General features: G+C 38.6%; 1 protein-coding gene across 2 annotated transcripts in view; it reads right to left on the bottom strand.

Annotated features, from left to right (window-relative positions):
• HLTF (helicase like transcription factor) overlaps positions 1-14,546 on the bottom strand; it is a 59,870-nt gene extending 45,324 nt beyond the window's left edge. For both annotated transcript variants that reach the window (XM_082655495.1, XM_082655496.1), the window contains exons 1-2: positions 14,389-14,546; positions 12,992-13,199 (exon numbers count right to left, since the gene is read on the bottom strand). In XM_082655495.1, coding sequence (XP_082511621.1) covers positions 12,992-13,199; positions 14,389-14,408 — 228 coding nt within the window. In that variant the 5' untranslated portion in view covers positions 14,409-14,546. The remainder of the gene's footprint in view (positions 1-12,991; positions 13,200-14,388) is intronic.
• Between the last annotated feature and the right edge of the window lie 594 nt (positions 14,547-15,140).

The following is a 15,140-nucleotide window of genomic DNA, read 5'->3' as shown; positions in this document are numbered from 1 at the left end:
AGCAAAAGTTACTAAACAAACAACAATAACCAAAATCAGCAACAACCAATCCAGGGGAGAAGGAAGAATCTGATTTCTAGAGCTGCCAAATTATTTTTTTTTAAGCTCACATTCACCATCACATATAGGTATTTTTAGTTGAAGTATAGTTGATTTATACTATTGTTAGTTTCAGGGGTACAGCACAGTGATTCAGTTATACATGTATATAAGTACATACACATATACATATATACACATATAATTTATAGATATATATAAAATCTATTCTTTTTCAGATTCTTTCAACTTATAGGCTATTACAAAATATTGCATATAGTTTCCTGTTCTATACAGTAGGTCCTTCTTGGTTATATAGCAGTGTGTATATTTTATCCCAAACTCCTAATTTATCCATCCCCCCATTCCCCCTTTGGTAACCATAAGTTTGTTTTCTATGTCTGTGGATCTATTTCTGTTTTGTAAATAAGTTCATTTGTATTATTTTTTTAGGTTCCACATATAAGTGATATCATACGATATTTATCTTTCTCTGTCTGGCTTACTTCACTTATTATGATAATCTTTAGGTCCATCCATGTTGCTGCAAAGGGCATTATCTCATTCTCTTCTATGGCTGAGTAATATTCCATTGTATAGATATACCACATCTTTATCCATCCATCTGTTGATGGACACTTAGGTTGCTTCCATGTCTTGGCTATTGTAAATAGTGCTGCAATGAACATTGGTGTGCATAGATCTTTCTGAATTACAGTTTTCTCTGGATATATGCCCAGGAGTGGGATTACAGGATCATATGATTTAGAGTTGCTATATTATTCAAAACGTCTACTTTTCAACAACAAGAGAGACATGCAAAGAAACAAGAAAGTACAGCTCACACAAAGGAAAAAAGCTATCAATCATCTACCCATAAGGAAGCACAGATGCTTGACCTACTAGAAAAAAGTTTAAGTTTTAATTTTAAATATGTTCAAAGATCTAAAGCAAACCATGTCTGCAGAACTAAAGGAAAGCATGAGAACTATGTCTTGCCAAATAGAAATTCTGGAGTCAAAATGTACGTAGTTAACTAAAGTCTAAGATTCACTAGAGAGGCTCAAACATCAGATATGAGCAGGCAGAAGAAAGATCAATGAAGTTGTTGACAGGTCAACTGAGACTATAACGTCTGAGGAACAGTTATAGTTTGAGGAACAGAAAGAAAAAAGAAAGATGAACAGATCCTGTGGGATAACAGCAAGCATACCAACACACACATGATGAGAGTCTCAGAAGGAGAGGAGAAAAAGAGGTAGAGAGAATATTTGAAGAAATAATAGCTAAAAACTTCCCAAATTTGATGAAAAAACATTAATCTACATATTTAAGAAGCTCAACAGGGCTTCCCTGGTGGCACAGTGGTTGAGAGTCCACCTGCTGATGTAGAGGACATGAGTTCGTGCCCCAGTCTGGGAGGATCCCACGTGCCATGGAGTGGCTGGGCCCGTGAGCCATGGTCGCTGGGCCTGCACATCCGGAGGTTGTGCTCCGCAACAGGAGAGGCCACAACACTGAGTGGCCTGCATACCGCAAAAAAAAAAAAAGAAGCTCAACAAACTCCAAGTAAAAAAAACTCAAAGACATTCAAACCCAGACACATCAAAATCAAACTGTGGAAAGAACACTGAAAGCAACTGAGAGAAACAACTCATTACATACAGGGGATCCTCAATGATATTAACATCTGATTTTTCACCAGAAACCATGGAGACCAGAATACAGTGGGATAACTTCTCAAAGTGCTAAAAGAAAAAAATTCGACCAAGAATTCTATATCTGTCAAAACTATCCTTCAAAAATAAAGAAGAAATTAAGAAGTTCCCAGATAAACAAAAACTGACAGAATCCATCACTAGCTGACCTACCCTACAAGAAATATTAAAAGAAGACCTTCAGGCTGAAATCAAAGGCACTAGACAGTAACTTGAATCTACATGAAGAAATAAAAAGCACAGGTAAAGGTAATTACACAGGTAAATATAAAAGACAGTATAAAATTTTTTAGTTGTAACTTTTCCCTCCTATCTGATTTAAAAGGACATAATCATTATAAACCTGTATTGATGAACATATGATGTATATAAAGAATTAATCTGTATGAAAACAGCATAAAGAAGTAGGAAGGAAGACAACGGAACTATCTCAAAGCAAGGTTTTTATAAACAATTGAAATTAAGTTGCCATAAATCCAAACTAGATTCTTATGAATTAAGATGTTACTAATTCCCAAGGGCAACTACTAAGAAAACAACTCAAAATATATAATAAAGAAACAACCAGGGAACTACTATGGTACACTAGGAAATATTTAACACAAAAGATTTAACACAAAAGAAGGCGGAAATGAAGGCCAGACCCAAGGGCCACATATTCTGTGATTCCATTTACATGAAATGTCTAGAGTTAAGTAAATCCATAGAAACAGAACATAAATTGATGGATGCCATGGGCTAAGGGGAGAGAGTAATATGGAGTGATTACTAATGGGTACAGGGTTTTGGGAATGATGAAAATGTTTTGGAATCAGTGCGGATGGTTTTACAACCTTGTGAATATCTAAAAACCACTGAATTGTACACTTACAAATGATAAATTTTATGGTACGTGAATTACCTAAATTTTTTTAACTTCCTGAAAAATACACAGGAAACCTGCTTTAAACCTCTCCCAGCATCTGTTTACTGACTCAAGATACTACAGCCTGACCAACCAGATTATCAGACAAATATTCCTCTCTAATAATTCTCTCTAATAATTCCTCTTTGAAGATATTCTGTGAGGCATAGCTCTGTTCTCTACCAGACCACCTCCCCATTGCCACTGCTTATAGCATGATCTTCGTTAAACCAGATATGCAAATTCCAGAAAATATATAACCAAAAAAAGTAGGGCAAAACGTTGAGACTATAAAAACAAAGAAAACATGATCCAAGCACATGACAAAAAAGGATATATTAGTAAAACAAGATTAAGATGACAACAAAAAGACAGAAATAGGACTAATTATAACAATACTTTTAGAATAGAATGGAAAAGAAATAATCTACTTTATTATAAAATAAAGATTTTCATGGGTCAAGACATAAAAAATGTAAACATAAGCAAATTGAAAACATTTTACAAAAGTTAAAAATTAATAATGCCAATACTACATAACAAATCTTAGGTGATACAGCCAATGTCGTACTTTGAAGAACGTTTAAAAGATTAAAAACTTTTATTATTAACATTAAAATTAAGTGTTCGAATCAAGAATGCAAAAATAAAATAAAATAAAATGGACCTAAGGAAAATAGGATAACAGAATGTAAAAGAGAAATCAATGACCAAAGCAAGATGATAGATTGTTGTGCCAGGAGGAACCAAGATGGCGGAGTAGAAGGATGTGCTCTCACTCCCTCTTATGAGAACACCAGAATCACAACTAGCTGCTGGACAATCATCGACAGGAAGACACTGGAACTCACCAAAAAAAGATACCCCACATCCAAACACAAAGGAGGAGCCAAAATGAGATTGTAGGAGGGGTGCAATCACAGTAAAGTCAAATCCCATAACTGCTGGGTGGGTGACTCACAGACTGGAGAACACTTATTCCACAGAAGTCCACCCACTGCAGTGAAGGTACTGAGCCCCCCGTCAGGCTTCCCAACCTGGGGGTCCAGCAATGGGAAGAGGAATTCTCAGAGAATCAGAATTTGAAGCCTAGTGGGATTTGATTACAGGACTTCGACAGGACAGGGGGAAACAGAGACTCCACTCTTGGAGGGCACAAAGTAGTGTGCGCATCGGGACCCAGGGGAAGGAGCAGTGACCCCATAGGAGACTGAACCAGACATACCTGCTAGTGCTGGAGGGTCTCCTGCAGAGGCGGGGGGTGTCTGTGGCTCACCGTGGGGACAAGGACACTGGCAGCAGAAGTTCTGGTTAGCACTCCTTGGCGTGAGCCCTCCGGAGTCCGCCACTAGCCCCACCAAAGAGCCCAGGTAGGGTCCAGTGCTGGGTTGCCCCAGGCCAAACAACCAACAGGGAGGGAACCCAGCCCACCCATCAACAGTCAAGTGGATTAAAGTTCTACTGAGCTCTGCCCACCAAAGCAACAGTCAGCTCTACCCACCACCAGTCCCTCTCATCAAGTCTCTTAGATAGCCTCATCCACCAGAGGGCAGACAGCAGAAGCAAGAAGAACTACAATCCTGCAGCCTGTGGAACAAAAACCACATTCACAGAAAGATGAAAAGGCAGAGGGCTATATACCAGATGAAGGAACAAGATAAAACCCCAGAAAAACAACTAAATGAAGTGGAGATAGGCAACCTTCCAGAAGAGGAATTCAGAATGATAGTGAAGATGATCCAGGACCTCGGAAAAAGAATGGAAGCAAAGATCGAAAAGATGCAAGAAATGTTTAACAAAGACATCGAAGAATTAAAGAACAAAAAACCACAGATGAACAATAAAATAAATGAAAACTACACTAGAAGGAATCAAGAGCAGGATAACTGAGGCAGAAGAATGGATAAGTGACCTAGAAGACAGAACGGTGGAATTCACTGCTGCAGAACAGACTAAAGAAAAAAGAATGGAAAGAAACGAAGACAGACTAAGAGACCTCTGGGACAACATTAAACGCAACAACATTCGCATTATAGGGGTCCCAGAAGGAGAAGAGAGAAAGGACCAGAGAAAATATCTGAAGAGATTATAGTCGAAAACTTCCCTAACATGGGAAAGGAAATAGCCACCCAAGTCCAGGAAGCACAGAGAGTCCCATACAGGATAAACCCAAAGAGAAACACGCCGAGACACATAGTAATCAAACTGGCAAAAAGTAAAGACAAAGAAAAATTATTGAAAGCAGCAAGGGAAAAATGACAAATAACATACAAGGGAACTCCCATAAGGTTAACAGCTGATTTCTCAGCAGAAACTCTACAAGCCAGAAGGGAGTGGCATGATATACTTAAAGTGATAAAAGGGAAGAACCTACAACCAAGATTACTCTACCTGGCAAGGATCTCATTCAGATTCGATGAGGAACCAAAAGCTTTACAGGCAAGCAAAAGCTAAGAGAATTCAGCACCACCAAACCAGCTCTACAACAAACGCTAAAGGAACTTCTCTAAGTGGGAAACACAAGAGAAGAAAAGGACCTATCAAAACAAACCCAAAACAATTAAGAAAATGGTAATAGGAACATACATATCAATAATAACCTTAAATGAGAATGTATTAAATGTTCCAACCAAAAGACATTCAGGCTTGCTGAAAGGATACAAAAACAAGACCCATATATATGCTGTCTACAAGAGACCCACTTCAGACCTAGGGACACATACAGAATGAAAGTGAGGGGATGGAGATGGAAAAAGATATTCCATGCAAACAGAAATCAAAAGAAAGCTGGAGTAGCAATACTCATATCAAATAGACTTTAAAATAAAGAATGTTACAAGAGACAAGGAAGGACACTCCATAATGATCAAGGGATCAATCCAAGAAGAAGATATAACAATTATAAATACATATGCACCCAACATAGGAGCACCTCAATACATAAGGCAACAGCTAACAGCTCTAAAAGAGGAAATCGACAGTAACACAATAATAGTGGGGGACTTCAACACCTCACTTACACCAATGGACAGATCATCCAAAATGAAAATAAATAAGGAAACACAAGCTTTAAATGATACAACAGACCAGATAGATTTAATTGATATTTATAGGACGTTCCATCGAAAAACAGCATATTACACTTTCTTCTCAAGTGCGTATGGAATATTCTCCAGGATAGATCACATCTTGGGTCACAAATCAAGCCTCAGTAAATTTAAGAAAACTGAAATCATATCAAGCATCTTTTCTGACGAAAACGCTATGAGATTAGAAATCAATTACAGGGAAAAAAACCGTAAAAAACACAAACACATGGAGGCTAAACAATACATTACTAAATAACCAAGAGATTACTGAAGAAATCAAAGAGGAAATCAAAAAATACATAGAGACAAATGACAGTGAAAACACGAAGATCCAAAAACTATGGGATGGCAGAGCGGCTGGGCCCGTGAGCCATGGCTGCCAGGCCTGCGCGTCCAGAGCCTGTGCTCCGCAACAGGAGAGGCCACAACAGTGAAAGGCCCGCGTACCGCAAAAAACAAACAAACAAAACCTATGGGATGCAGCAAAAGCAGTTCTGAGAGGGAAATTTATAGCTATACAAGCCTACCTCAAGAAACAAGAAAAATCTCAAATATACAATATAACCTTACACCTAAAGGAACTAGAGAAAGAAGAACAAACAAAACCCAAAGTTAGCAGAAGGAAAGAAATCATAAAGATCAGAGCAGAAGTAAATGAAATAGAAACAAAGAAAACAATAGCAAAGATCAATAAAACTAAAAGCTGGTTCTCTGAGGATAAACAAAATTGATAAACCATTAGCCAGACTCATCAAGAAAAAGAGGGAGAGGACTCAAATCAATAAAATTAGAAATGAAAAAGGAGAAGTTACAACAGGCACCACAGAAATACAAACCATCCTAAGAGACTACTACAAGCAACTCTATGCCAATAAACTGGACAACCTGGAAGAAATGGACAAATTCTTAGAAAGGTATAAACTTCCAAGACTGAACCAGGAAGATATAGAAAATATGAACAGACCAATCACAAGTGCTGAAATTGAGACTGCAATTAAAAATCTTCCATCAAACAAAAGCCCAGGACCAGATGGCTTCACAGGAGAATTCTATCAAATATTTAAAGAGCGAACACCCATCCTTCTCAAACTCTTCCAAAGAACTGCAGAGGAAGGAACACTCCCGAACTCATTCCACGAGGCCACCATCACCCTGATACCAAAACCAGACAAAGATACTGCATAAAAAGAAAATTACAGACCAGTATCACTCATGAATATAGATGCAAAAGTCCTCAACAAAATACTAGCAAACAAAATCCAACAACACATTAAAAGGATCATACGCCATGATAAAATGGGATTTATCCCAGGGATGCAAGGATTCTTCAATGTAAGGAAATCAATGTGATACACCATATTAACAAATTGAAGAATAAAAACCATATGGTCATCTCAATAGATGCAGAAAATGCTTCTAAAAAATTCAACATCCACTTATGATAAAAACTCTACAGAAAGTGGGCATAGAGGGAACCTACCTCAACATAATAAAGGCCATATACGACAAACCCACAGCAAACATCATTCTCAATGGTGAAAAATTGAAAGCATTTCCTCTAAGATCAGGAACATGACAAGGATGTCCACTCTCACCACTATCATTCAACATAGTTTTGGAAGTCCTAGCCACAGCAATCAGAGAAGAAAAAGAAATAAAAGGAATACAAATTGGAAAAGAAGAAGTAAAACTGTCTCTGTTTGCAGATGTCATGTTACTATACATAGAGAATCCTAAAAATGCCTAGAGTTAATCAATGAATTTGGTAAAATTGCAGGATACAAGATTAATGTACAGAAATCTCTTGCATTCCTATACACTAATGATGAAAAATCTGAAAGAGAAACACTCCCATTTACCAATGCAACAAAAAGAATAAAATAACTAGGCATAAACCTACCTAGGGAGACAAAAGACCTGTATGCAGAAAACTATTAGACACTGATGAAAGAAATTAAAGATAATACCAACAGATGGAAAGATATACCATGTTCTTGGATTGGAAGAATCAATATTGTGAAAATGACTATACTACCCAAAGCAATCTACAGATTCAATGCAATCCCTATCAAATTACCAATGGCATTTTTTATGGAACTAGAACAAAAAATCTTAAAATTTGTATGGAGACACAAAGGACCCCGAATAGCCAAAGCAGTCTTGAGGGAAAAAACCGAGCTGGAGCAATCAGACTCCCTGACTTCAGACTATACTACAAAGCTACAGTAATCAAGACAATATGGTACTGGCACAAAAACAGAAACATAGATCAATGGAACAAGATAGAAAGCCCAGAGATAAACCCACGCACCTATGGTCAACTAATCTATGACAAAGGAGGCAAGGATATACAATGGAGAAAAGACAGTCTCTTCAATAAGTGGTGCTGGGAAAACTGCACAGCTACATGTAAAAGAATGAAATTAGAATACTCCCTAACACCATACACAAAAATAAAGTCAAAATGGGTTAGAGACCTAAATGTAAGACTGGACACTATAAAACTCTTAGAGGAACACATAGGAAGAACACTCTTTGACATAAATCTCAACAAGATCTTTTTTGATCCACCTCCTAGAGTAATAGAAATAAAAAGAAAAATGAACAAATGGGACCTAATGAAACTTAAAAGCTTTTGCAAAGCAAAGGAAACCATAAACAAGACGAAAAGACAACCCTCAGAATGGGAGAAAATATTTGCAAAGGAACCAATGGACAAAGGTTTAATCTCCAAAATGTATAAACAACTCATGCAGCTCAATATTAAAGAAACAAACAACCCAATCCAAAAATGTGCAGAAGACCTTAATAGACATTTCTCCAAAGACATACACATGGCCAAGAAGCACAGGAAAAGCTGCTCAACATCACTAATTATTAGAGAAATGCAAATCAAAATTTCAATGAGGTATCACTTCACACCAGTTAGAATGGGCTACATAAGAAAATCTACAAACAAATGCTGGAGAGGGTGTGGAGAAAAGGGAACCCTCTTGCACTGTTGGTGGAAATGTAAATTGATACAGCCACTATGGAGAACAGTATGGAGGTTCCTTAAAAAGTAAAAATAGAATTACCATATGATCCAGCAATCCCACTACTGGGCATATACCCAGAGAAAACCGTAATTCAGAAAGACACATGCACCCCAATGTTCATTGCAGCACTATTTACAATAGCCAGGTCATGGAAGCAACCTAAATGCCCAACGACAGACGAATGGATAAAGAAGATGTGGTACATATATACAATGGAATATTACTCAGCCATAAAAAGGAACAAAACTGAGTCATTTTTTGAGATGTGGATGGATCTAGAGACTGTCATACAGAGTGAAGTAAGTCAGAATGAGAAAAACAAATATTGTATATTAACACATGTATGTGGAACCTAGAAAAATGGTACAGATGAACCGGTTTACAGGGCAGAAGTTGAGACACAGATGTAGAGAACAAATGTATGGACACCAAGGTGGGAAAGCCGCAGGGGTGTGGGGATGGTAGTGTGCTGAATTGGGCGATTGGGATTGACAAGTATACACTGATGTGTATAAAACTGATGACTAATAAGAACCTGCTGTATAAAAAAATTAAAAATTTTAAAAAAAGAAATGATAATCATAAAAAAATCCAAGAAAGATTACTTGAAAAGATGAAACAGATAAATCTCTATCAAGGCTAATGAATAAAAAATAAGAATAGACACAAATACATAACACAAACAATGAAAAGAGGAATACAACCATAAACACAGTTGCAACAGTTTTACATGTATATGACTACTATGCAAATTCCGTGGCAATAAGTTTGAAAATATAAATGGATGCTTTTCTTTAAAAATATGAATTGCCAAAATTGACTCAAGACGTATCTGAATTATGGTGAGTTTGAATGAAGCCAGACTTAAAAAGTACACACTATATGATTCAATGTATATGAAGCTCTAGGGAATTCCCTGGCAGTCCAGTGCTTAGGACTCCGTGCTTCCACCACAGAGGGTACGGGTTCGATCCCTAGTCAGGGAACTAAGGTCTCACATTTCTGCATGCCGCGTGGCGCAGCCAAAAAAAAAAGTATATGAAGCTTTAAAATAAGCTAAACTACAATGATAAAAATCAGACTGGTGGTTCTTCAGGCAGAGGCAGGGATGAAGGACTGCAACAGAATACAAGAGAACTTAAGAGGTAATGGAAATGATCTATATGTTGATGGGGTGGTGATGATCAGGTATATATCTTTGTTAAAACTCTTAGAATCATACACTTCAAATGCATGCATTTATAAATATATATATATATATAAATCACATCTCAATAAAACGGAAAAAAGTTGAAAATAATAAAAAGCATGCAAAGATAAATACCTCAATTTTTATTACAAGATTTCTGTCAGTTATGAACTCGAAAACATCAACAAGAAAAAGTACAATAAAGATCTGTATTGACATGAAAAGATATTCCTAACATTTTACTTTAGAAAAGGTGATTACTATAGTAGACATAATATGATCCTTTTTTTTTTTTTCTTTTTGCAGTACGCGGGCCTCTCACTGCTGTGGCCTCTCCCGCTGCGGAGCACAGGCCCCAGACGCACAGGCTCAGCGGCCATGGCTCATGGGCCCAGCCACTCCGTGGCATGTGGGATCCTCCCGGACCGGGGCTCGAACCCGCGTCCCCTGCATCGGCAGGCGGACTCTCAACCACTGCGCCACCAGGGAAGCCCTGATCCTCATTTTTATTAATATATAATATGATTTAAAGTCACATGTATATTTTCTCAGAGTAAAGCGTGGAGGACATAACAACATAAGTTGTGATTCTGGATTCAGGCAGAGTTGATACTTTTTCTTTTAGCCATTTTAAAATAATAAATGTGTATTACTTATAAAATAAATAATATACATTTTGTAAAATAAAAAAATTAACGATTAGTTTTAATCAGCTCATCACATTTGTATTAGCTTACCAGTGTCACAGAAATTATTCTAAGATCAACAAATAGTGATAGTTCTAAGATCAATAACAAGCATGATCTAATATTTCACAATGGTATAAAATAATTTAAAAACAATGTTACATTTTGAAAATATTTCACAAATCCAAAATAGGAAAATTCCGAAATCAATATGAGAGCTAGAGAACAGATGGATATATGAACTGAGAACTGACAGATTTCAGGAAAAAATTAGAAAAGAAAAACTATTTCAGAATTAAAGAATAAAGTAGAAAGAACACAAAAGTGAACAGATCTTGTAAAAAACATGGTAAGGGAAATAAATGATGAAAAACAGAAAAGTAAAAAAATATGATAAAAAGGATTTCAGAGGAACAGGCATTTACATATGGCATACGTATACGCAGAGATGTAATACCGAGAGAACAGAATGGAGTCCTTTGAAGAAAAACAAACTCTGAAACAAAACAAACACTTAAAACCATAATTAAGGCTTCCCTGGTGGCGCAGTGGTTGAGAGTCCACCTGCCAATGCAGGGGACACGGGTTCGTGCCCCGGTCCGGGAAGATCCCACATGCCGCGGAGCGGCTGGGCCCGTGAGCCATGGCCACTGAGCCTGCGCGGACGGAGCCTGTGCTCTGCAACGGGAGAGGCCACAACAGTGAGAGGCCCGTGTACCGCAAAAACAAACAAACAAACAAAAAACCATAATTAAAGTTTTCTGAAATAGAAGAAAATGAAGTTACAGAACAGTCAACACTAAGACATTGCCTAATGAAACTTTTGGACTTTCAAGATAAGGAAAAATATCCTTTAGTTATCCAAGCAAAATAATTCCAATTGATCTACATGGGAGAGAAATCATATTGGCATCAGAATTTTAACCAGCAACATGTTATACAACACCAAGATATTATGGAGAGAAAATATGGGTCAAGGATTTTACATTCAACCAAATTGTCCTTGAAGCATATAAGTACCACAAGTACAAACAACAAATCTCAGGAAATATTGTTCCTTCCTAAGGAATCTCCTAGACAACACACTTCAGACAACCATAAAATGACCTGAGAAGCTCTAATATTACAAAGAAAATATGAGAGAATAAAACACTAGACAATTCTTTCCCAAGGAATCTCCCACAAAATATACTTCAGACAACCAAAAAATGATCTGAGAAGCTTCGCCATAAGAAAAATATGGGGGAATGGAAGAACTGGTAAATCCAACTTTCCATAGAACAATATATGCAGTTTCTGCAATAAATCAATGACATGAAACAAAGAGCAGGGAGGTGACTTACATAACAACCAAAGGTACTATTATTAACTTGTTTTGATCCTGATTCAAACAAATTAACAATAAAAAGGCATTTTTAAACAATTAAGAAAACTGATTATGTATTAGTTATAGGATGTAATAGAGAATTATTATTAATTTTGTTAAGTACAACGATGTAAGAAAATGCCTGAATTTTTTTAGAGATACACACTTAAATGTTGTAAAGTGATACAGCTGGAATATTTAATACCCAAGAAAAAGAGAAAAAGTGATGAAGCTAATCTGCAAAAAACTTGTTAACTACTGAATCTGGATCATGGGTATATGGAAGTTTACTGTATTATTCTTCTTTTATGCATGTCTGAAATTTTTCATAATTAAAAAAATAAAGCTAGAGATGTATCATCCAGATAACACAGAGGCATACTAGACAACCATGACAAAGACAACTGCTTTCTCTATCTTTGTCTCTCTTCTCTTCTCTCTCACACACACACACACACACAATGCAGAGAATAGAGATACAAAAAGATAAACACAGGAAGAAAAAAAAGTACCTAAAAATAGACAATTCCCTTATCTAGTATGAATTGATCTTCCTAAATTAAAAATATTAAAGTGTAGAAATGTGCTAAGGGACAGGAGAGGAGAAAGCAATGGACTGACTTGGAAGTCATTTTGCAAATGTACCACATAGTATCTGTGCTTTTTGAGCAAATCATTTAACCTTCCTGAGCTTCACTTCTATAAGGGGATAATAGATGTCCTATCTACCTCAGAGACACTGTAATGATCAAATGAGACCATACAGGAAATAATGCTTTGTATATTATAACCAATGATATAAAGTAAAAGAATATTAATAATTAGGTATTTGTTATCTCTTGCCCAGATATATTTCAATTACTTAAAGTAAATATTTACTGCATATATCACCTTCTAATCCTCATTTTCTACGTAAATAACATATCATATCACTTTAACTTAATATCTAATGTTATACTCACTACTCCTGTGTAATAGCGTAGTCCAACTACATGACCTCTCAAAGTTCCAAATAAAACTGAATCTAGCTCTTCATCGCTCGTTAGGAAATCATCTGGAGGAATAATATCTTGGAATTCAAAACGAGGAAAGAAAGTTGGATATGAGAGGCGTGGAAAATTTCCATGGACTCCGTACTGGACAGTCTGCAAGTACTTCCAAACAGGATCTCTATTAAAAAAACAAAAAACAACAACAACAAAAAAAAAAAAACACACACACAGAAAAACAATACAATATTCAACCAAATATTTCTCAAAGACCATACCATATTTAAAGGCCAATTGTTTTCTCACATTTTACTTCAACAGATTAAATCTTATGTGGGAAGTGCTGTATAAAGATTAATCGCGTTCCTCTGGTTAAAGCAAGAATTGGAGTGGCGGACGTTTCTAGAAACCCTACCTGTTCAATAATGTGTCTTCTACCCTGAGGTATTCAAAGTGAAAACCCCAATAAGGGTTCACAAATCTCTTTCCTAGTCTGCACCACCTACTTAAACTGAAATATATGTGATGTCTGTAACTAATTATACACCAAAATTTCAATACATCTTGAGCTAGAAGAGACTTGAAAACACTGAACTTTTTTACACGAAGCCATTTATAGCTTTACAAATAATACATCCAGCAACCACTACTTTAATTCCCTTCGACTAGAACCCTTATTTTATTCAGGTATCCTAACGGTGCCATCATGGGAAGCTGACCTCAAGCCCCCGACTCCCGTTGGTTTAAGGGTAACCGCAATCCCCCGATGGAGAATTGTTTCCGGAACGGGTATGTAAACCAATCTGGACAAAAAGTAAGAGGAAGTCGGCTGGGAGACTTCCAGGAAGCTTCTACTTTGCTAAGAACGGAGAGAAGCTATTTCCCCTGCGTTCTACTTGCACGTCACGCGTCCTGCTTTTGGCTCCTCTGCAGATATGTATTTGCACGTCTGTGCATACACATCAATTGTGAGGTGCTTGGGGACAGGGGCTGTCTTACCCGGCCCTTTCGGCCGAGCACAATGCCCGGCGCACAGTGGGTATCTCATGGGTGTTTTGTGGAATAAAGCACAGGGCGAGAAGAGACCCCGGCTAAGGAGTGGAGCTTAGAGCCCCAGGCCCCGTACAGCCCTTGACAGAGATTTCCCCAAGGCCCTGGCAAGAGACTCGCCTAGGAAGCCTCCCCTCGCCCGCGGAGACTCTGCATTTATTTCTCCCGCGGCTATAGGAGCCGCCAGCGGGACGAACGCCAGCTGCCCAGCTCGCAAGGGGAACGCGAAGGAAACGCGGGGAAGGTCAGGTTCATCTGGGGACGCGGCCACGCCGTTACCCTCGGCGCCCCACCCCCTCCGCCCCCTTCACCCCCTTCACCTCTTGAACATCCAGGACATGGCGCTGAGTGGATGACGAGAGGTACTTAGGCGCCCGGTTTCGTTCTCGAGCCGCCTGGATAAGCCTCCTTCCAGGCCCCGGGGCCGAAAAGCCTGGCACAGGTTCCGAGGGCCGCAGCAAGAGCGCGCTTCGGCAAGGTAAGACGCAGCGAGCCGAGCCAGACGTCGACGCCGTCTCCTTCCAGCAGCAATGTGAGAGGCCAGCGACGCTTTGTGACTGGCACCCGGAACGTCCAATCCCGAGGAGGAGCCTACGGAGACCAACCAAGCAGAGCACAGAAGGGTGAGCAACTCCGCCCCGCGCAGCGATTCAAAGACGCGAGGAGGGGGTCCCGGCTGCAGGGGCGGTTCCATCCGGGTTCTTCCCCACCCCCAAGGCAGGGGCGAGGGAAAGCCACGCGGTTCGAGGAGCCCGCCTGCAGTGCACGGGGTGTACACGTTTCTGTTTGATTCCCCGACTCAGTGAAAGGGCGACGCCTCTCCTTTCCGCTGTTTCCCTCAGGCCCTAAGCCTCGGCCCCATTCTTCAGGTCCTACCACCATCCTGCCTCTAATTTTCCCTTTATCTTATGAGACATGTAGTAGTGTCTTCCACTGCGTAAGCTCCTTTCCTTCGTTTATCTGCGGTGAATCCGGGTAGTTGCCCTCAAAATATGCATTTTAAGCCCCACGAGCGAATCAATGAGCCACACCGGGTACAGAGAGCTTAATCGCAATTTAGATTTATGGCGTT

This window comes from Grampus griseus, assembly GCF_964374135.1.
Source record: "Grampus griseus genome assembly, chromosome: 5".
NCBI classification, from domain to species: domain Eukaryota; kingdom Metazoa; phylum Chordata; class Mammalia; order Artiodactyla; family Delphinidae; genus Grampus; species Grampus griseus.
The sequence above is the reverse complement of the archived record's forward strand: the minus strand, read 5'-3'. Positions and strand labels throughout refer to the sequence as shown.